The sequence below is a fragment of the Pyxicephalus adspersus genome, chromosome Z (genome assembly GCF_032062135.1).
Source record: "Pyxicephalus adspersus chromosome Z, UCB_Pads_2.0, whole genome shotgun sequence".
Classification (NCBI taxonomy): Eukaryota; Metazoa; Chordata; class Amphibia; order Anura; family Pyxicephalidae; genus Pyxicephalus; species Pyxicephalus adspersus.
Genome location: NC_092871.1, coordinates 86,841,964 through 86,865,741, shown reverse-complemented (window position 1 = coordinate 86,865,741; position 23,778 = coordinate 86,841,964). Strand labels below are relative to the sequence as shown.

At 40.5% G+C, this 23,778-nt stretch overlaps 1 protein-coding gene across 2 annotated transcripts; it reads left to right on the top strand.

Annotated features, from left to right (window-relative positions):
- Positions 1–313: 313 nt before the first annotated feature.
- Positions 314–23,749, top strand: KIF4A (kinesin family member 4A). 2 transcript variants are annotated; one of them, XM_072429729.1, is made up of 31 exons: positions 314–418; positions 6,197–6,327; positions 6,405–6,519; positions 9,390–9,580; positions 9,662–9,751; positions 9,831–9,997; positions 10,832–10,926; positions 11,758–11,877; positions 12,928–13,103; positions 13,191–13,252; positions 14,126–14,258; positions 14,752–14,810; positions 14,904–15,009; positions 15,801–15,878; positions 16,401–16,583; positions 17,341–17,444; positions 17,701–17,845; positions 18,207–18,317; positions 18,394–18,477; positions 18,607–18,720; positions 19,039–19,194; positions 19,380–19,474; positions 20,101–20,233; positions 20,638–20,808; positions 20,956–21,075; positions 21,191–21,268; positions 21,375–21,479; positions 21,560–21,709; positions 21,811–21,927; positions 22,118–22,228; positions 22,566–23,749. In XM_072429729.1, the coding sequence occupies exons 2-31, from the start codon at positions 6,211–6,213 to the stop codon at positions 22,761–22,763; spliced, it is 3,684 nt and encodes a 1,227-aa protein (XP_072285830.1). In that variant the 5' UTR covers positions 314–418; positions 6,197–6,210; the 3' UTR covers positions 22,764–23,749. The 2 variants fall into 2 exon arrangements, with proteins under 2 accessions (XP_072285830.1, XP_072285831.1); XM_072429730.1 differs by having other exon boundaries at positions 332–418; positions 6,202–6,327.
- Positions 23,750–23,778: the final 29 nt, after the last annotated feature.

The following is a 23,778-nucleotide window of genomic DNA, read 5'->3' as shown; positions in this document are numbered from 1 at the left end:
TAGAATCACTTAGGAGCTCACCAACTTCTGTAAAAATAATATTTATAACATTAACATTATAACATATTGGTATAAAAACTTATAAATAATGTTTTCTACATTTTATTTAAATATAGGATATTTACCTCATATCATATGTAATGGGGCAGACTGTCCCTTGACCGCACTCTGCACAACTCATAAATATATATTTATTAGTTTTGGGCACGTTGCCCTTAACAAATATGGCCACCGCCATTTCCGCACCACGTGTTACGTTTGCACGCTGCCTCTTGACGTTTCGGTGACGTGTTTGACATTTGATTGGCCGAGCTCAGCCGTTTCACATTTTAAACTTGGCGGTTGTTAGTCGGAAATCGGCTGTGCGGAGAGAAGCGGCTGTCTGTGGACGGTGTGAGGGGCCGGTGAGGTGAACCGGGTAAGTGCCTGCCGGGAGCTCCCCGGGGTGCGGGAAAGGCTTCATGGTCACACCATAGGCCTCACGTTGTTCTTTTAACCCCTGAGGTTCCTATCTGCAGGCCGGAGCCCGGTATAGAGGATCGGCTGGGGTTATGGGGTCTATAGCAGCATCAAAGAGAACCACTCCTAATTCTACTCACATTGGGTAAAAAATAGCAATACTGACACCCAATTACTATTTCATATACTGGGGAGACCCCACGCCAACAAATAAAAAAAACACAAACATGGCCTTTCACTTTGTTCTCCTAGTGAATGTGTAGGGGAGGAAATATTCACCTCGGCCTTGCATCTACCAGGTACTTCCAGGTATAGTGGAGCATGTGACATCACTCCCACAGCTGATAGGCTGCTAAACCCCAGTCATATGACCTGAGGTGTGACTGCTTCACATGTCAGAGGTGGCGAGCACATTGGGGTGCTGCTGGTTGGTAATGGCTCAGACTTTCCATGAAAAATGGGGGGTGGGGTAATGAAATTAAAGAAATCAAATTATTTGTGTGTGTGTGTACGTCCTGCAGGATTATAAGTGACCTGGAGACCATGACATCACCAATATAAATAGCCAGTCCAATGCAGAATACATTGAAAGTTGGACCCCACATCGTATTGTGCATAAAGATTGGAGAGTTTTCCTCCGCCATGATGAATGTGCCGCTTTCCTGCAGATCTATAGCCTATCCAACAGTCGCCCCCTGCTGGTCAGTGTAATTCCCCCACCACTCCAGTATTCTCCCCTAATTGTTTCCCAGTTGGGTGGGAGGATGCTATAGCCAGGTAGCGGGTAAGTCTCAGTGTAAAGTTAATAAAACTGAAGTATATCTTTCACCGACTTCACACAGAAGCCCAGCCTGAGCAGCTGGGTGGTGACTGAAAAGTGCTGGGTGGTGCGCCCAGTTAAAAGGGTCCGGGGAGAAGTCATTGTGGCAAGATGGAGGAGCCATGTGACACGTGTGGGGGTGCAATGTGGGGGTTTCAGAGGCTCCATAAGACATTGGCTTGACATCTTTTATTTTAACGAATCACAAACGCTGGAACTTGGAGGGAGATGTTGTCACCAAGCAGAGCAAAGTAACAATACTATGGCTTTAATAAAGCACTAAACTCTAGAAATTCTCTACAGGCCATCTTGAATGGCAGGAATGCCAGAATTTTTTTAAGCCGGATAGTTACTGAAAAGTGCCAGGTGGTGCACCCAGCTAAAAGGGTCCGGGGAGATCACTGGGAATGATATTATTACACAGTATTTATATAGCGCCATCATTTTATGCAGCGCTGTACAAAGTCGATAGTCATGTCACTATGATATGAAACCCCAGCATCACGCAGGAGTTAATCCAGTTCCTGCACAGGAAGCCATAATGCGCCGAGTATCCCAGCTTCCAATATGTGATAGAAGAAGAAAGCAATCGACCAGGTAGATATTTGGATTATTTTGCCCAGTTAGCCCTAGCAAAGCCACATCCCAAATAATTCTAAACAATGTGTGCCACTTAAAGTAGGACTTTTATGGCACGTCTCTTCAAAGCAAGTGACAAACATACTGGAATTTCTAAAATTTGTACATCTTTAGCTTACAAAAATATTTCTCCATGAAAACAATTCATATAATACTACATAGCAGCTTTGTTATCTATATAGAAAGGTTGTTCAGTTTCTTATCCAATCAGTTGGTTCACAAATTTCTACCCATGAACACCATTCTCTAGATCAGCAGTCGCCAACCTTTCCGACCTCATAGATCACTAAATTCATCATTTTAAATCCCGCAGACCAATAATATGAAATAAAAAGATAAATACAATTGTATAATAATGATCTTCCTAATGGTGCTGACAAGGACAGTGGCGGCTCTGATTCATTGATAGCTCATGGTGAAGAATTACTATTGTTGTTACTATTATCTTTGGTATTACTAAAGAAATGCAAAATATTAGTTTGCTTTGTCTCACTCATTATGGGTTTATTTCATTCTAAGACCAAACAAGAAATGATAGTTATCAAAGTCAGACTATTTGATGCCATTAAATAAAATCCGTTAAAGAAAATACACAGTTAGGTCGTACTTACCTAACCGAGCATCTGGGAAATAAACAAAAAAATTCAGATGAGAGTCGGTATTGACGTAGCGGGGTGACTCAGTTTCCTCATGCAACTTAAGACCTTGTTTGTAACCTCCCTTGTTTTCCCGTCTCTAGTACAGTTCGTGAATTTAGTGTAATATAAAGGTGAAAGTTGTCATTCAGAATAAAAGAATTTATTGGAATATTATTTGTTTTATTAATAAAACATAAAAATTGCAAATGTCCAAATTTTTCTGTGGACCACCAAAATTTTCTTATGGACCACTGGTTGGTGACCACTGATCTAGATTTACTCAACGTGTTTAGTGGTTATTACTACGCCTCCTCAGGAGTTTTAAATGGTGAGCATATCCGTAAAATGTGTAGTGTGAATCTAGAACAGGCGTGGGCAAACTACGGCCCCTGGGCCATATACGGCCCGTTAGGCTTTTTTATTCAGCCTGTTGAACTCTCTCTCTGCGGCTCTGGCCGTTGCCCCCGCCCCCACCCCCCGAGTGGGGTCAGGGGAACGACCCTGCTGGGGGGCAGCACCAGCCAGAGCTGCAGACCATGTCCCCTGTAGAGATCCCAGGCTCTGGGAAGTGGGCCGAACAACCCGCCCACTCTCCCATCGCATGCTCAGTCAGGGCAGGTCAAAAGGAGAATCGCTGCCAGGATTTTCTGTCACAGAATTCTGCAAGTTGTTTTGGGTTTTGGTAAGTTAGGCTTAGTCTACACGGACTGTTTCCCCAGTGTTTAACCTGAGGCTTTTAAAGCCCATGTTTGAAGTCCTCATGCATTCCCATGGGCTAATCTACACCAGGACGTTACCTTCAGGCATGGTTATGAGCGTTATCTGAAACGTTGCTTGCAACGTTTACAAAAATTAAAAACGCTGGTAATTCGCGGGAAAACGCTTCCATTGAACTCAATGGAGGCCTTTTCAAGTGTTTTTAAGCTTTTTATGAAAGCTTTCATTGAAAACAATGGGGGCTTTATAAACGTTTTTAGCAGGACTTTGGACTATGGAAGCCCCCTTTAATAAGGAGACTCCCAGATCTCCACCGCCCCACCCTGGGGAATGAGTACAGGGGTACATTAAAACCCTTACTCATTCCCCGAAAGGGTTAAAATATATGTAAAAAATAAGACAAGGGTTTAATGTTAAATTATTTTATTAAATATGTTTGTGTAACTAAACTTTTTTTTTTTTACAGGTTATCCCAATTACAGGAGGATTTCCAGGGTTGCAGTTATGACATGAGCACAGCCATGGGACTCCTCCTGACGGTGAGGGATCGCAGGGCACTAGGGATTAAATGAGGACAAGGCTCTCCATTCACCCCTAGTGCTCTGTGATTGGCTGAGAAATAGGAAACCCTGATGACAGCTCAAGCATCATCAGGATTTCCCTTTCCTCAGCCAATCAGGGAGCAGAGCAATCAGCGGAGCTTTACTATGCTGACAGCTCCCCTGATTGCTCCCGCAGCCCTAGAGGAGCTCTGACATGTGTTCTGTTTGTGTAATACATGTCACAGCTCCTCTAGAGCAGTGGGAGCAATGAGGAGAGCGGAGCTGTCGGCATAGTAAAGCTCCACTGATTGCTCTGCTCCCTGATTGGCTGAGGAAAGGGAAATCCTGATGATGCTTGAGCTGTCACAAGGGTTTCCTATTTCTCAGCCAATCACAGAGCACTAGAGATGAATGGGCACAAGTCTCCCCATTCATGTCTAGTGCTGATGGCTGAGGTTTTACGTTTTACAGCCAAATCGCAGAGCTCTAGGCGTGAATGGAGAGCCTTGTCCTCATTAAACCCCTAGTGCCCTGCGATCCCTCACTGTCAGGAGTCCCATGGCTGTTCTCATGTCATGATTGCAGCTCTGGAAATCATCCTGTCATTGGGATAACCTGTAAAAAAAACAAAAAAACACTCATTTAATAAAATAATTTAACAATAAAGCCTCCTCCAATTTTTTACACATTTTAACCCTTTCAGGGAATGAGTAGGGGGTTTTATGTACCCCTGTACTCATGCTCTGAAAGGGTTAAAAGTAAAACTTTTAAAAACGCTTATATAAAATCGCAGTGAATGCGTCATAGGCGTTTGCAAAAGTTTTTTAGCTTTTGAAGTTAAACTTTAAAACGCTTGTAAAAGTGCATAAAAACGCATATAAATGTGGTAGGAACGTTTATATGCGTTTTTGAAAACCGTTCATGTAGACGCAGCCTTACATTATCATGCCATGTGTTTCTCAATTCCTTTTTGCATCTTTAGTCACAGATAGTGATACTACTATCCAAAAACAATACTAAATAATCACTGTAAATATACCAAGCTGCCCCTAGTGACCCAATGTATCTGGATGTCATCTTAATATTAAACGCAAGCGTTAATTATGTTGAACCATTTCACATGGCTATGGTAATGTACTTCCCGTCATAGGAACGTGTGACAAAAAGTGATAGTTATAAATAATTTCATGCTGATTTCTGTACAGCCTTCTAGTCTATCAGTGTACTTTTCAGGACCACAAGTACTGCTTCTTTCAAATGGGGGGAGCTTACAGGGTGAAAGTGTGGTCACATTTAGAAAGTGAGAGGGGAGGCAGTTGAACATTCAGGGCATTTTTGGTGAATAATTGACATTAAAAGTAAATTGCTGTGAGCAGTCAGGCAATGTCCATTCTGCAAAAAAAAAAAAAAAAATTGCCTGTATAACAATTTTTTAAATACACTTTAGTCTCCATTGTGTCACATATACCGCCATCTTCATCCAGTCCTCTTCCAGGTTCCGGATTTCCAGCACATTTCAGTATGTTTGTCGCTGGCTTTGAAGATAACCTACTTTAAGTGGTACACATTGCAGTGTTCTCCCCGTCCTCTTTTAGCTGGGCGCACCACCCAGCACATTCCAGTAACCGTCCGGCTGTTTTTGGGTGGTTACTGAAGAGTTGGGTCACAAAACGGAGGGCTAACACCCACCTACAGCTTCTTCCCACCCAGCCTAAAAATATTTCTGTGTTGAGCACTGCATTTTGTTCAGGCAGGAAAATATATTTTAATGCAAAAGGGGCACCACCTTGCTTGTTTACGAACTTTAAAAGCTGAGCTTTGGTTCCGCTTTACCTGCAACCTAAGGAAGACTATTTCCAGCGTGTTTACTTTTTCAATGGACTGAGAACAATCCCATCCTAGTGTGTTGGCTATTGTAAGTTGAGCTCAATATCTCTCTAAAGATTCCATCCCGATACTTGCATTGCCCTTCTGCCCCATCCTTTATAACTAATGCTTTAATCTCTCATGCTCAACCCAGAATTATTTTTTATTTCAAGCTGGGTGGGAAGAAATTGTAGGAGGGTGGCAGTCTCTGTATTGCCATTTTTCTGTAAGCACCCAAAAAGAGCTGGGTGGTTACTGAATAATGCTGGTTGGTGCGCCCAGCTAAAAGGGGTCAGGGAGAACTGATACCTCTGTGATGTGACCATGAGAAGGATTATCAACTGGCTGTCCTGGGGTGAGATGGCTTTATTTACTGTACTATATCATCGTTCACATACTTCAGTTTGGGAAATGTAACCCCTGAAAAACAAACAGCACCCCAAAATGCAAATCTAAATTTGTGAGTATGCAAATCTTATAATTAGTAACTTTTTGTCTCCACTTTTATTTTTAAGGCCAGGTGTGTAACATGGGAAAAGATGAAGGTATCCCCGTTCGCGTTGCTTTAAGGTGCCGCCCTTTGGTCGCTAAAGAGTTGAATGAAGGTTGTAAGACTTGCCTTAAGTTTGTCCCTGGGGAGCCTCAGGTATGTTCTCGTCTCTCTGTAGCAATCTCTTTAGTTCCTATCGCCATTTACTAATTGATATTTCTGTTTCTCTTCAGGTAATTGTTGGCAGTGAAAAAGCTTTCACATATGATTATGTTTTTGACCCAACGACCGAGCAGGAAGAGGTGTATAATTCAGCCGTCGGGCCGCTCATTAATGGGTTGTTCAAAGGTAAATCCTAACTGTACCTCTTAAACACCAGAGCCAATATAAAGATGTCTATTGGATTCTATATTTGTACTCAGCAGCTTTGTAATTCAGTCACACCTTCTGGCAATACAAACAAGAGGTTGGAATCATCTTCTCAGGATTGTCAAATGTTCAGCCAAAGCTTTCCATACATTTATACCTTGATGGTTGGCTTGCCCCAAATACTCAGAGTAGGAAAGTGATTGCTGCTGCTGGTCTTAGCAATCCACATCACCATCACAAAATCTGTGTTTACCTGAAAGTAAACTGACCAAAAAGTGACCAGTAAGCCAATTTAGGGTCCATTGGGTAACATTGGCCTGGAGTCTGCAGAATACAAAAGTTGGCCACCTTTCAGGCTGAACTATGCTGTATAAAGTGTAGAGAACTTCAAGCAGCTCAAATACTCTACAAATATGCATAGCAATTTTCCTTCATACATAACTGGCCTTTCTTAAGGTGAATATACCTAAATATGATTTAGCTTCTTCTAGGTTTTTGTAATTCAGTTATATATAAGAATTAATCCACAGAATAATTATAATGTAATTTTTTTAATGGTTAGAATTTTTGTTTTTAGCTTTAAATGCTGCAGCCGCTCTTCTTCTGCTGCCTCTTTGTAGTTCTCTTCATTGGCTTCTATTTCACCTTAGAATCAAATTCATCTCCTGTGCTTTCCCTCCACAGTTCTTGTCCCACTTACCTTTCTGACAACCCCCGGCTGCTCTCTTAACTCCTCCAATGACCTACTAATGACTTCCTCACTCATAACATCATCATACGCCTGGCTCCAAGACTTTTCTACAGCTGCCACCACTCTAGTATGGTCTTCCTCGTTCTATTCGGCTTGCTCCTCCTTTCAACTTACATTTTTTTGAAACTTGCTTACCCATCTTTTTCTGTCTTTTGAAACGATCACTACTCACCTACCGCTACAAATCCCCCTCCTATTGTGTGATACCTCCCCCACTTCCTAGATTGTAAGCTCTTCGGGGTAGGGTCCTCGCCTCCTCCTGTGTCACTTTCTGTATTCGTCTGTCATTTGCACCCCCTATTTAATGTATAGAGGGGTGCTGAGAAGTTCCTGGCTTTGTCCAGAAAGAAGAGATTGTCCTGCAAAAAACGGATCCCTTTGGTCAACTTTCCACGGCATTTCGTCTTAATTGTCTGCTTCAGCTGGTCCAGGAGGTTAGCATAATACTGTCCGATGATACTACAGACCTGAGGTAGGTAGTCCACCAACAGAATACCGTCTTTGTCCCAGAAAACAGACGCAATGGCTTTTTTGGCCAATTTCTGGGTTCAGAACTTCTTCGGTCGCAGGGACCCATTGTGGCGCCATTCCTTCCTCCTGTTCCTTGGTTTCAGGATCATAGATGTGGAGCCAGGTTTCATCCTCTATCTACCCTAGCCAAAAAGTTCTGTGCAGCTTCAAAATGGGCCAAAACAGCTTTGGATGCTTCAACTCGTTCCTTCTTCTGATCACTGTTCAAACATTTCAGCACCCACTTCACTGAAAGCTTGCCATGTCTAGGATAGTGGTGATAACAAACCCAACACTTGACATGTTAAGTATCTGGGCTTTTTGCGGGTATTCACTGGTCCTCAATAATCAGCTCATGGACAGCATCGCAGGTTGCCGGCTCCTCTTCAACAGTAAAATGCCCGGTCTTGAAACGAGATATCCAGGTTGTGACAGTGCTGTAGGAAGGACACTTCTCCCCCAGTGTTTGTGACATCTCAGTGTGAATGTCCTTTCCTGACTTTCCCTGGAGAAACACAAATTTCATGACGGCCTGTAACTCCAACAACGTTAGACTTGCTTATGCCTCTGCCATCACCGCTTCTTAAAATAAAAAAAAGTTTTAAGAATTGCAAAGACCTGATACAGTTATATACTAACATATTAGGCTGTCATATGCCCCCACACTCATTTTTCTATTTCATCTGGAATGGGGCAAAGCCAGGAACTTCTCAATACCTTGTACATAATATGTTGACGCATTATAAATCCTGTTTAATAATAATAATTGCAATATTCACTGATCTTTTAATCTCATTTGTTTTCATTGGCACCAAAAACATGGGGTGTTTTAGTAATATACCACATACGTTGTTTTGTTTTTAATTTTTTTTTTTTTTTTTTTTAAATTTTATTAGAACATCATTATTGAAACATACAAACAATAAAATCTCGTATATCAAGCAAGTACTTACATTGTAATGTTTGTCCAGAAAATTGACAAAAACTGTTCACAGCTAACATTTTAATCATATCTTTGTTGATGTTATCCATTGGTAACATGTTTCTCAGCACATTTGTCTGCTTCCTCAGACCAGGAAACCATACAACCATAAATGTTCAATTGCTTGATAAATCATTGATTATAAATTCTTACATAGCTTGTAGGATATATTCCACATAACATATCGGATACTTGGAAGTAATGAAAGGCATATATCAAAGCTGGTAATTGCTGCTCATACACCCTCACCACAGAGATGATCACCTGCCCCTTAAGTAACCAGTTTGCAAAGAGATGTATGGACAATACAGCGTGAAATGTCTTACCAATGGATACCATTAACAAAGATGTGATTAAAATGTCAGTTTGTCAATATTGTCAACATTACAATGGAAGTAGTTGCTTGATAGAAGTGATTTTATTGTTTGTACACTTTAATAGTGATGTTATGACAAAATATTAACTTTTAATCAGTGTATATTGTGCTATATTTCTAAAAAGCACCATATATTTTTTGAGGGCGTATGCCACAATGTGAGTTGGTTCTAACCCCAGGCACCAATATTTCTTTATGATATTTTAATCTCTTCTATGATTATCTTTCAGGTTACAATGCAACGGTACTTGCTTATGGACAAACGGGTTCAGGGAAGACTTTCTCAATGGGAGGCGCTTATACGCATGACCAAGAGAATGAGCCGACAGTAGGGGTCATCCCGAGAGTCATTAAAGCTTTGTTTAAAGAAATCCAGCAGCGCACAGACTGGGAATTTAAATTGAAAGTTTCCTATCTAGAGGTATTAAGGATTACGGCTATGTAAAGAAACCAAACCTTCCTATATTCTATATAAACCTAATCCATATGATTTACTTTTCAGATTTACAATGAAGAGATTATTGATCTTCTTGCCCCTCGAGAGAGAACAAGTCCAATAAGCATCCGTGAAGACCCCAAGGAAGGCATCAAGGTATGTAAATTTGTACAAACGCCCCCACATGGTAAACATATTTATGGTGCTGTCTAGTAAACCTTTCTATTAATTGCAGATTTGTGGTTTAATGGAGCGTGACGTGAAGACAGATGTGGACATGGTGTCCTGTCTGGAGCAGGGAAATAATTGTCGCACCGTTGCTTCAACGGCTATGAACTCCCAATCCTCCCGATCACATGCTATATTCACCATTTCTGTAGAACAGTTGGAAGCAAATGACAAGTAAGTCCAATGCATTTATCATTGAAGCCATCTTAAAGGGAGCCTGTCATGCTTTGGAGGAGTGTATCACACAGTATATTTTAAGTACAATCTTTGCAAAACCCACATCTGCTTTTGTACCTTCTTTGCCTATTTCAGTACAATGGTTTTGATTTCTCCAACCAATATCTATTGGCTAGTGACTGGTGTTTAGTGAAATAACATTTTCTTGGTTTCCCTGCACACTGAGCTACAATTTGCGGTAGAAGCTGCAGCAAGTCATATGGTGGATATTCAACATCTGCCACTTTCCTTTTTATCCTATCTCATGACTTACTACCATAAAGAATTAGAGGAATGTCTACCTAGAGGTGCAAACTGGCATTTACGAATAAAGTGGAATAAAAAACCGACCTAAGCATAACTAAAGTGAGCATTAAAAACAAAAAAAATCACACATGCCTTTTAATGCCTCAAGGGGGCTGGTTCTTCCCTCGTCCTGGCTCCTCCTAGGATTCTTCTTCAGTTCCGGGGGCTGCCATCTTTAGTCTTCACTCCCAATAACCGGTCTCATTGTGCATGAGTAAGGGTGAGATCGCCATCTTTTCTTTATTTTCTTTGCGAGGGAAAGCCCCTTCTGTCCATGCCCGAGCTGTCCCAAAGCCTCCTTGGGGAAAAAAAAAAAAAAAAATCACTTTCATATAAAAGGGGTAACAGTGGTGATAGGTCTGCTTTAACTATTAGGGCTGAAGGTGGGTGGTTTTTGATCATGTTGTTATAAAGTAAACATAACTTGTCTACTTAATCTGTGTAGTAAAAATTCTAAAGCTGTATCCGGGTAAATTTCTATTCCAGAAACAACAGTTTTCGCTCCAAATTGCACCTTGTCGATCTTGCTGGATCAGAAAGACAAAAAAAGACAAAGGCGGAAGGTGATCGGTTAAAGGAAGGTTAGTCATTCCCTGCTGGGAGAAAGAAATAGTAACCATTTCAGGACCAAGGTTCTTATTCCTTCCTGCGTTTAGGTACAGATTAAAGCTTTGAACTCCTCTTTTACAGTGCCTTTGTGTTCCAACCATTCCAGTGCTGCAACCTCCATCCGCTTCTGTGCGCTCAACCCTTTTGAGAGTCACATGACTGTCTCAGACTAGGATTCTTTCTCTCTGACCCGTGTCTCAGACTAGGATTCTTTCTCTCTGACCCGGTGTCATTACATAATATGGTTGTGACCCAGTGTTAGTGAAGGGGTCTGTGTTTCTTTGTGGGTATCCCCAGAACATGGAGACTGTAGCGATGAAATATAGGAACACAGACTGCCTAAAAAAGGGTTAAAACCTCCTCTGTTGCAGGTAACTGTAATCGGGTTCTATTTGAACCTTAAGTGTTGCTTTAAGGTAACCTAAGTGTAAAATTAGTGTAAAAAACAAGTTCTGCGATCTTTGCCCTGCTCTTCTGTTGGAGCTGCATTAAAAGCCCAATTCTTCTGGCTAGAAGGCACAAGACTAATACTTTTTGCAATGCAGTTCTTGGCAATCGGGCAGCAGGTGTCAGGCCCACTGCTTTCAGGCTGTGCGTTGAATTTTCTGCAGGCTCTGAAACAAAATGCTTTTCTTTCACTCTACAGGGTTGACAAATTTTAGGGTGTTGGGGGGCAGTGTATAGCAGCACTGGTCTGAGTGCAAAGGGCAAGCTATGAACTAATAATGCTATAGACATTTGAATTATTTGTTACTACATGTTTAATACTTGGGAAGAAAACTGAAAGTGTTTTTTGTAAACAGGTATCAGCATTAACCGTGGTTTGTTGTGTTTGGGAAATGTCATCAGCGCTTTGGGAGATGACTCCAAGAGAGGAGGGTTTGTGCCATACAGAGATTCCAAGTTGACTCGTCTTTTACAAGGTAAGCTGATATTGAAGGTTTGTGTGTCATCTCCATTTTCTTTCAATAAAATTCTCTAAATGGTGCACTATTTTGGCTCTGAGTTGTTATACAGTATATGTTGTATGACTTATTTGCATAGCGATTGTGCCCAGGCTATAGTTACATAGTAAGTCAGGTTGATAAGGCATACGCCCATCAAGTTTACCCACTAGTTAAATAACCTGTTCCCAGATATAAAACCCTATAGACATAGCTGATCCAGAGGAAGGCAAAAAACATATAACCCGAAAGAGGAGAAAATTGCATCCTGATTCCCTCAGGCTGAGGTTTCCTGAATCAGCAGTCTGTGATCTTTACTTTAAAGCTTTAATCCCCAGTTATATTCTGTGCTTCTGGATATCATCCATCTTTTTCCTAAAGCAATCTATAGTAGTTGCTGAAACTACTTCCTGAGGCTCCCGATTCCACATTTTCACAGACCTTACAGTGAAGAATCCCTTCCTTATCTGAAGATTAAACTTCTTTTACTCTAGACGCAAAGAGCGCCCCCTTGTGATTTGTAATGATCTTAAAGTGAGTTATTGGCAAGAGTGTCCTCTATATGGACCATTTATACAGGATGATCATATCCCCCTTATACGTCTCTTCTCAAGGGAGAATAGCTTCAGTTCGGCTAATCTCTTCTCAAGCTGAGCTCCTCCATTTCTTTTTTAGTTTATGTATATTTCAGATGCCCATATGCAGTAAATGAACTTTAAAAAAAATCCCTCAATGTTGTTTTGTAGACAATCTGGAGCGATTAATTGAACTCACTTATTGTTGGTAGCATAGCTCAGATCAGTGACTTGGCAGCTCCGCTTCCCCATCAATTATCCAGCAGCTCTCCTCTCAACCTTCGTGGTAATTCAACAATTTAGCTGACCCTCCACAAGAAAAAAAATTGTACATCATATCGTTCTCGTGTATTCATTGTTGAAACAAAATGCCAAATAGCAGGGAAAAGTGTGTTTTTCAGTTCTACATTTAATAGGTTTTCTGGAGTCCCACTTGTTTAATCTATTTTTGCAGATTCCCTTGGGGGTAACAGTCACACGCTGATGATAGCATGTGTTAGTCCTGCTGATTCTAACATGGAGGAGACTCTAAACACATTACGCTATGCTGATAGAGCAAGAAAGATCAAAAACAAACCAATCGTCAACACAGATCCACAAGCTGCAGAATTGCAACGGCTGAAGCAACAGGTAATGATAAACAGTCAGATGTGAGGGTGTAAGAACACGTGTTAGGTTTCAGTTTTGCTTCATGTAACCTTTATATGTTCCTTACAGGTGCAAGATCTGCAGGTCTTGTTGCTGCAAGCCCATGGCGGCACGTTGCCTGTCCTTACAAGGTATGAATATGGATTTTTAGTTTTATCAATATTTTGATTTACATTTTCTAAAGAAAAGTTTAGTTTGGCTCTCTTATCTTAATTTGTCAGGTATTATACATTTGTTTCAGATGGGAGCATGTAACCCTAGGCTTGGGTGATTTGAAAGCACGTTGTTTTGGCTGGCCAGCTTGCCCTCCTAATCCAAACTAGCAGATCATGCTTACTTTGAAAGATGACTATATAAAGTATTCCAAGCCTTGCTCTCATTTAGGAGTATATATCAAATTTGCCTTTGACACCCCTGCAATACACCAAGTCAGATACACAGTGGGACAAAATTAAAAACAGTCCAATGCGGCGCCACACATAGGCAGAGAGCCAGTTGGTCTATAGATGTGAGTGATGCCGGGAATTGTAGTAGCGGTGCTATTTCAATGCAGCGGAGGGCCAGCTGCAATTCATATTTAGATTCCTTTGGGGGCCAATAAAAAGTACATGGCGGGCCAGAGTTTGACACCCCTGGTGTATTGCATGGGTCATTTTTGATTTACAAACTGTTTTTGCACTTTCAAATTTCTTGTTGCAAAATTAAGAAATTCTCCAGTAAAGAAGATATCTTCCAAACTTTACCTTCATAGACCAAAGAATCCTTATCTGTTCCCCTGCTGCAGGTCATGGTTTTCCTTTTTTAGATCACTATCGTATACTTTGGGGGGGCTAATTGAAGCAACCAAAACTTTTGACTTCTATGGGCTGTCAGAGAGGAAAAGCCTAGTGGTGTAATGGATAACGTTTTTGGTATATTTTGCATTTTGTGACCAGCTCCTTACATTTGTCATTCTACCAAGTAGTTAGCTGTTCTTAAACAAGACTTGGAACTTCTTTTCTCAGCATGGAGCCATCTGAAAACCTTCAGTCTCTTATGATCAAAACAAAAACGTTGGAGGAAGAAAATGGGAAGTTGGTTCGAGAGTTAAGTGAGGCAGCTGAACAGACAGCCCAGATTCTGGAAAAGATCATCCTGGTAAGTGACCAGACCTCGCTCATTCATGCCCTTTATTACCGCAATGTGGAGTGTAAGAATCCAGACTTATCAGAGTGTGAAGTACATTGTATATACTAAAGTATAATACAGGGAGAAAAATATTATTGCAGTATAAATGTGGTGGTATTCTAGTTTATGTTCAGGCTAACTAATTTCCTGCAAGTACAAACAAAAACATGTTACCTTCCTATAAATGCTATCGGCTGTCCTGGTGAATACAAAACGCCCCCTAATCCAACGGAGAGTGGAGGCTGTCCAACAATATTCACCTTTGATACTGTATGTTAATTGAGCATTGTAACCTAGGAAAGGAAAGTTTACTGGCATGATCACCAGCTGGAGAAAACAAATTTATGCAGCTACCATATGCAAGGACTGATGAGATGCAATGATAGACTTTTCTTTTTTGAGTCCTATATACATTTTGAATTATATGCACATTTATTATTTTCTGTGGTTTGTTTCCCTCCAGACTGAACAAGAAAACGAAAAACTGACTAATAAAATGAATGAACTTCGGCAACATGCAGCGTACGTGGATCTGATAGTATAAGTAATTATGAGTTCCTTTGCAGAAAAGTGTCGCTCATTAGCTGTTTTTAATTATTTATTTTTCAATCATAGATGCAAAGTGGATCTGCAGAAGTTGGTGGAGACCCTGGAAGACCAGGAACTGAAGGAGAATGTAGAGGTGATCCGTAACTTGCAGCAGCTCATTTCTGATCTTCAGGTGAGGAGGTTATACAAGGTATCTCATTTATTCTTTGTGAACCCTATTGCATATCACCAATGTAATGCTAGATCCCCAACTAAATTATACTTGGTTTGCTCTGTGTGTTAGACAATAGCCTTTTGTTTCACATACCAAGTCTACTTTCACCATTTCTATTTGTTCATGTGCTTCCGATCTCCTAAAGACAGCATGCATCTAATTCTAGTCTACATGCCCTCCAGCAATGGGTGCATGGCACTCTCAAAACTGGTTTCCTGATGGTGACCACAGTCAACCATACCTGTATGTATGTCAAAATGACTGCTTGTAGTCTCCTTTACAAATAAACTAGAATAATTAGACTAGGCTGTAGCATTGTTGCTTTTTACATTTTAAAGAACTGAAAACTACAATACCTTATTAAAAACGTTAGTGGTTAGGTTTACATAAATACTTGCCCATGTTGATCTAGATTCTTCTCTTAAAGAAATAGTTTTGGCTCTCCAGAACCAAATTCTGTCTGGAATTGGCAAGTGCCTCCAAATCATGTTTTCATTGGCTTCTATCTATTTGCTATTTTGGCCACAGGTTACAAATCTATAATCGCTTAGGGAAATAATTCCCTGAAACTTTTTTTTTTTTTTTATATTTCTATAATGCCATTGCTCCACCTTCATGAACAATGCTTATTTGAATACATTGTAGGCTTTGTTTTTTCCTTCCTTGTACTGGTTATTGTTTGCTTGGTGGGCCTGCAGAGAAGTGTTTGGAGTTTTTGTCTATATTTAATCCTATTTGTATTTTCTCAGGATGAAAGTTCAGGAATTGCAGAATCAATTGAAGCAATGGTTAATGAAGCTTCAAATTCTCCTGAAAATGAGGAGGAGGTAAGGCCAAATACACATTGGATCAGAAATATAAAGACTGCTTTGTCTGTGTATTTTATTTTTAGAGGGGGTCAGAGACCACCTAATCCACCTCATGCCCATGCTATCTTTAAATAATAAGGGTTTTGCAATAGTAATAGTTGTAACAGGGGAAGCCAGAAAGGGTTTAATCTACTCCATTTTTTACTCCCATCTTAGGCTCCAAACTGAAAATGAAATGCCATGACATTACGCGTGGCAGCAAATCTGTTCTTGTGCAAACACATTGGGGTCACTTACTAAAGTTATTGACCCCCAATATCACTTGGTAGTTATTAGTTTGGCAGAACACCACCAAGGCCATGGAATTAAGATGCCTTGATAGCAGCTGCAGTCTCCATCCATCCAAAGCTTAAGTGTTAAAGAGTTCAAAATTGTAGTTTACCTGTGGCATTGTCCTCATATTTGTGTGCAAGCAGTATGTTCTTGGGTGGTATCTGTGTACATATAACTCACATGTCTTTATTTTCTTCTCTCTTGTAGAAAGATAAAGTAAGCGAAGGGAAGCGCAGCTCTGACGGGTTCACTGCTGATCACGCCCTCAGACAGGCTCAGCTCTCCAAGGAGCTGATAGAGCTGAACAAAGCATTGGTGTTAAAGGAAGCCCTAGCCAGGAAGATGGCTCAGAATGACAGCCATCTGGAGCCCATGCAGAATGAATACCAGGTATGATGCCAGCTGGAAATGCTTATCTTCTAACCCCTCTAACCTAGCCCATATGTGTATAAAGCAGGGTTTCTATTTTAGGAATTGGAAGGAGCAGAGTTTTACCTTTTATTAGACCTGCCTTCATTTCTAGTCCTGTAGAGACAACAGGAAAAAAGAGGGTTTTTTTTCTTGGTATCTGAAGTCATTGCAGCAGGTGCATCTCTTGAAATATCTCCCCTTTATTGTGCTGATGACTGCTCAAATTTTGCATTTTCCCCTTTGTTCCATTGTAGCATTCTGGGATTTGATCTCCTAAAATCAGAATCGGATCTTGCCTGGCACTGTTCACCTTGCATTCACCAAGTTATGTTTTGGTTACTGAAAATAGCAGTCTCTGGCCTTGTCCATTTTAGGGAGGGCAAACCTGCATACGTTTCTTTGGTCATGATGGCATCTTTTTACAGCATAAAGCTCCTCTGACCAGTCCAGGTGTTAAATGCTACAAAATTGACTTTCCAAAACTTCAGTTTATTCACTGATATAAATTCCCTGTGAATTCTTGTCTTGGTTTTAGTGTAATCCAGGATTATAACCTTATTTGAAGATAGGTTTCTCTAGCATAATATCCCGTACCAAGGGTGTATAGTAAACCTCACACACAGACTGCAATGAAAACCTAATTGTGTCTAAATTTTCTCTGACTTAATGGAAAGCTTAAAATAAAAGATTTAGGTACACTTACTGTAAAGTTTTCATACCACTATGTTCTCTACAGAACAACATAAAAAACCTGGAGAGTGAAGTGGAAGCATTGCAAAAAGAGAAGGAAGAACTGGTTCTGGCTCTTCATTCTGCCAAGAAAGACTCCAACCAAGCCAAGTAAGTGCCACTCCATGACATCCTGTATGTACAATGGCCTTGGAACTAGTCAGCAATTGTGTGATTTGCAGCCATCCTGAATATTTGTGTCAGTCAGTTCTGTTAAAGGCCAGGTATGAAAACTAACAGCTGCACCATAGGCTAATGTTCCTTAGGCACAGGTATTTGTGCAGGGGATTAATACTTCATGAATAGGGAATGTTTCTAGTTCCAGTTCATATATACAATGAGTGTGATGTCTGATTCTTTCTGATAGGCTGAGTGAGCGAAGAAGAAAAAGATTGCAAGAGTTGGAAAGTCAGATGACAGATCTCAAGAAAAAGCTGAATGAACAGTCTAAACTACTGAAACTCAGAGAATCCACTGAGAAAACAGTCAGCAAACTAAACCAGGAAATCCAGGTAAGCTCCATTTCTGGAAGCAATTTTCAACTGGGGTCTTCCCAGAGGTTTCTAGGGTTTGCTTGAGCTGTGGTCTACCATCTGATGGTGCCTTAATAGCAGTCCAGGCTTGACAAAGCAAGCTCCATGACACAATTAACTTTTTGTTGTTGGTAGAATGGTATTTCTCACCCCTTACTCCCAAATGATCAGTTTTGGCAGAAGTTCCTTGAGACCTCCAGTTTCCAGGGTTCTTCTATGGGGAAAGAGGTTTAAAAGGTTACAACAAAATGATGCTGAACGCATTTTAGAGATAATCTGGTCTCTGCTGCAGCTTGTCATTCTAAAAAGCAGTATTTGAGATTTTTTTGTTTTTTTGCAGGCAATGAAAATGCAAAGAGTTCAGCTTATGAGGCAAATGAAGGAGGATTCTGAGAAGTTTCGCTCTTTCAAGCAACAAAAAACAAAGGAGGTTATTCAACTGAAAGAGAGGGTATGTACCCGTTTGCAGTAGTTCATACATTGTACATACAGTACCTGATGTAATACCTAATATATTCAATTTATAGGACCGTAAGCGTCAGTATGAACTCCTGAAGTTGGAGAGAGACTTCCAGAAGCAAGCCAGTGTGCTACGAAGGAAAACTGAAGAGGTGAGAGCAGATGCCAGAATTTGTGACTTTGCTTGCACACGAACAGATTCTCTGTCTGTGTATGCCTAAAACTATAAATAAACTTAAAGAAAAACTTTTGACATACTCAATAACAAATGTTTGTTTTAGGCCGCCACCGCTAATAAGCGTTTGAAGGAAGCCTTGCTGAGGCAGAAAGAAGCCATTGATAGACGCAAAGATGCTCACAATAAAGGCATGGAGGGCGCAGCTGCCAGAGTCAAGGTACAGGAACTAAATTGATAGTTGCTAGAATATTAAGTGCTTCTTGAGCATTATGTTTGCCACAAGACGGTTTTCCAGGCTCTAGAACATTCACGTGGGAGAAGTTGGGGAGGGTAAGGTAAAAAATACTGGAAAGTGTCCTCTATGCAGGTATTGCCCAGAATTATACCTGTTTTTATTTTTTTGGCTACAATTTACATTTACTGTAGTAAATAATGTGGTGCTATCTGACAACTTTGCATTGTCTACTTCTGTAAATATAAATTTTAATGTTTTGGGTTTTTTTTTGAGTTCTGTATTTTGATTCTTTTGTTCTAGAACTGGCTTGCCAATGAAGTGGAAGTTCTTGTGAGTACAGAGGAAGCTCAGAGGCATTTGAATGATCTCCTGGAAGACAGGAAGATCTTGGCTCAAGATTTAGCTCAACTGAAAAATAAGAAGGATGCTGGAGAACGCATTCCTCCAAAGATTCGGGTGAGTAAAATGCACAGTCCAAGCGCTAGCTCTCTAAGGTACAAATCCAATCCAAGGAGTCAGTCAGGTCCAAGATTTTGTCTTTTCCTTATTGATTTGTTTCTGCTAGCAGGTTAGCATTCCCTAAACATTAAATAAAAATTAAACAATTTCTTCAACATCATAATATTCTATGGGTGTTTCAGAGACGGACCTACACGGTGGCAGAACTTGAGCACCTAGAAGAAGAGGCATCCGTTACCAAACAGATTGAAAGCTTAGAAACTGAAATGGAACTCAGGTAATGTTCACAAGCAGCTTATAGATAGAGAATATTAAAATTAATAAGGTTCTTGATTGGTTGGGGGAAGGCTAGACTCTCTACTCTGACCCCACAGAAGTATAATTGGAGCACAAATTTTAAAAGATCAGTACTGGCCATGGAATAAGGGGTTGGGGATGGAGCATTGTAGCTTGCCTAATATGTGCCTGTGTAGCTGCTTATCCTACTGCTTCTGTCCACTGCCCCCATCAAGCTTGTAAAGGTCAGAACTGTACCAGGAAGCAATGAAAGGGGGGTGACCATGGTATAAAGAATCATGTTTGTTTTTTGTTTTTTTTTCAATCATATGGATGGCTGGAGGTGTGTTTACCTAGGGGAGAGATGCCAGGAGAATGCAAGTCAACAAAGGCAGTATGTAAAAAAATCTGCTAAAAACCTTGTGGAGCTGCTGGATACCACAGGACATCTTTAAGGCAGATGGTTTTAGACTTGGGCTGATCAATGTATTATAGCTTCTTTATGAGAATTTAAAAGCAACCTTTAGAATCTGTTTAGCAGCGCTATAACTTATTCCTGTATGTGGCAGATCTAATGGAATTTTTTTTTCACTGAATATGTTCTTAAGCTTTTGACTTTATTTACAGGAGTGCTCAAATTGCTGACTTGCAGCAAAAATTACTGGATGCTGACAGTGAGGAGGAACGTGTGAAACAGAGATGGGAAACGATCACAAATCTCATGGAAGCAAAATGTGCACTGAAATATTTAATGGGAGAGGTAGGTTGTTCATCCCTTTGCATTTGTGTTTACATTTATTTCAAACAATTTAAGTTTGCCAGCACAGCCCCCCCTTAATCTTTTCCCATCATAGTCCACTCTTCTGGGGGTATCTGATTTCTCCACCAGTCCAGCTCCTTTGCCCCCACCCTCTTATATTCACTTGTATTTTTGTAGCTGGCAGACGATAGAAGGGGGCTATTATAGGATGTAATTTGAATGACCGCTCTGAATGCTAAGCCTGCTGACAACAGCCATGATGTCTAAATACATGTGTCAAAGAAGTTTTGGCTTGAAAGATATATAAAAAAAAAAAGGCTAGAGGGTTGTCACAGTTTGCTTTGTGCGTTCCTGTGAAAGGGACTTTAAGCCCTGATGTTAGTCGTCTTTCCCATATCTTCTAGCTGGTCTCTACCAAAGTTCAGATCAGTAAACTGGAAAGCAGTCTGAAGCATAGTCGTGCCCACTCCGCTGACCTCCAGAAAACCATCTTTGATGAGAGAAACCAGATGGCAGAAATGGAGACGGAGCATCAAAGTCATCTGATGGAGATTGAGCAGCAGCATCAGGAAAAGGTAATGTCATTACAATTGTTCTACCTATTGCTGGAATGCATCTCGATTGTGAAGTATCAGTACTGCTGCTGACTTAGAAATCAGATTCCTAATATCAAAGTGCCGATTGAAAATTCTAACCTTTTTGACCTGATTATTTCACTGCAGATTCTTTACCTACTGAGTCAGCTGCAGCAGAAGCAACCAGTCACTCCTGTGGATAATGAGCCACCTGAGGATACAGTCACAGAGCGGGAGAAGCAGTTGTTGGAGAGACTGAAGTTTCAGGTAAATATTATGATATATATTATAATTTGATTGCAGGTAATGTTCCCAAAGCTTTGGGAATAATGAGGATAATGTTTCTGTAAATTTTCAACTCTAAATCGGTTGTTTTTGTAAGGATGAGGAAATTGAGAAGATGAAAGAGCTGTGCGAAAAGAACCAACAACTTATTCAGGAAAATGATTTGTATAAACAGGTGAGTGGCATAGAGGAGGTTCTGGGTACACTGGTGAGTGGAGAGAAAGGAGACTGGTTCTTATCCGTATTATTATTGCCATTCTCTTTTGTATTTTTCTGTTCAGAAACTAGCACTTCTTCAAGTTGCAAGTGGAAAAGCAATATACAATTCCACAACTGAAAAACTGACAAGCTCTCCCGACTCTCCTTTCCTTTTTGTCCCTCCCAAGGTAACTTTTGCCATACCATGTTTATGTTCATTGTGTGTTGAAACGTTGGAAACGTGTAGTAATGTGTTGTCTTGTCTTAGCCCAAGAATATGAGGCGAACCACTGCCAAAGTTGCCACTGTGAAACTGGAGGACTTATTATCTGAATCTGAGGAGTCTGAAGAGGACACAAATGACACAAACTGGGTGCCCAGTCAGAATGCCAAACCGTCCAAGAAACACACACATGGGGTGAGCTGCAGAAAATTCACAGCCTTCCCTTTTATACATGATTATGTGTGTTATTCTTGGCTAACATTTACGTTTATTTGTGCCATTTCTCCTCATTGCAGTGCTCCTGTAAAGCACGCTGCGGGAATAAAATGTGTGGCTGTAGGAAGAATAAGCAAATCTGTTCTGAAGATTGCTACTGTGATCCTTCCAAATGTCGCAACAGAGAACCCACTTCGGTGAGTCCATCCTAAATGCTGGGTTCCTACCCTGTACAGCTCCCACCACTCTTAACAATGAACCAGTGAATTCTGGAAAAACTAGTTGGGTGTGGGGGTCATTAAATGAGACTTGGCTCATAGTGATAGGATGTCCATGAATATTTCAATTCATACTAGATCTGTAATTGGTGTATTATTCTTTGTGCAGGAGGTGGATCAATCTCAGGAATCTGATAGCTTGGTAAAAATAGATTTCCCTGGCGATGTGGCTCCTGGAAGCTCTTTTTTCACTGAGCCCTGTGTGACCCCTACTAAAAAGGTAAGGCATGAATCAAATTATAGTACATAAAATATATGATTAAAAGTATAGAGCCATCTGACCATTACATGGACCTGTATGTGGACAGGTGGCTATAAACTGAACTGTATGGGGACCTCCATGTGATAGTGTTGGGGTATTTCCAGTGAAGGATTCTGTTAATCCTACAACATTTGAAGACATTTCCCCAAAACCTCTTTAAGAACAGCTATCTGGGGATGAAAGTAGCACAATGCTTGAATAATCTTATTGCCCCTGCACGGACTTCAAAATAGTCTCATGTCCCCCAGTTATCTTACGCCTTTTCCATATTTTTGTAAATCTTTACCCCCATTAGGTTCTACGTGAGATAAGCGATATTGGCCAGATGTTCTCCATGAAGCTGCAACGCAAACCCTCTGCCTCTTCTGGAGCTTCACAGGCTGAAGAGTCTCAGGAAAACCAGACTTCGATCCTGAAGAAAAAGAAAAGAGCTTTGAGCAACAGCAGTGTCAGCTTCTTCTCCGGCTGCTCACCAATCCTCGAGGATGATTAACACTCCTCAGATGTCCATTCTCTCGTGTAATACTAGAATGAGTAACATTTGAAGTGTACCTGTACTAGCCTAGTTAAATTGCAAATCTTTTAAAGAGAGCATGCCACCATGTTTCTTCTAAAGGTTTTCAGTAGACCAAAATTCATACTTTGATTTCCTTCCTCTTTCTACTTTTCAAGTGGTTTGGGAAGGTTGAAGCTTGCACACAACTGTAGGCAATCGAAGATGTGCCTGGGTTTTACTTTATTTTAAGCTGGCTGCTTGTTCCTGGCATGTGAAGTCTTTAGCGTCACAATATATCACCTGATCTGTCTTGCAGAACATTGTGCTCAGTTGGGATTACAGTTCTCATTCTGCTGGATTTGCTGCTGTTCATCAGATGCTTTAGCAGTCTTGAGCCTTCTTCCTGCAGTTGTTTTGGAGTTGGAAGTAGTAAATGTAAAGGGGCATCTTCAGAAGAAGATGTGTGTACATGTAGGGTGTACATGTTGTCGCATTCATGCTTATCATGGACACGGCTTCTTTACATACAGGTTCAGAAAGTATTATTTAAATTCTATACGAATACATAATCTTTTTAAATTGAAAGACAAACTTCAAATGTAACTGATGTAAATATTTCTGTGTTTGTCCGTGTTGTGCTGTAGACAAAGCACCCCCATAGAATTATCCCTCTCCTTCCCCAATCAGAACTGAGTGGTGAATATGTGAGGTCTTATCTCTTAGTCTGTGACTTCTCTCTCTCTCCCCCCCCCCCCAGGATCATTTTAAGACAACTTATTTTAATTTTAGAATAGCACATCTGTTTAAACTTTATGTAGAATAAAAATACGATTTAATTTCAAGTTTGTATTATTTACATGTCTGTAGCTGTATCACTAATAAAACTACCAATATCACCCAATTTTATTCCATGACCTTCAGATCACTTCATTGTTTACAATAAGCCAGTAGAAAAATTGATTTGTAATAAACTTGTTATTGTACTTGGTGTTTTTATGGTTTTATTGTTCAA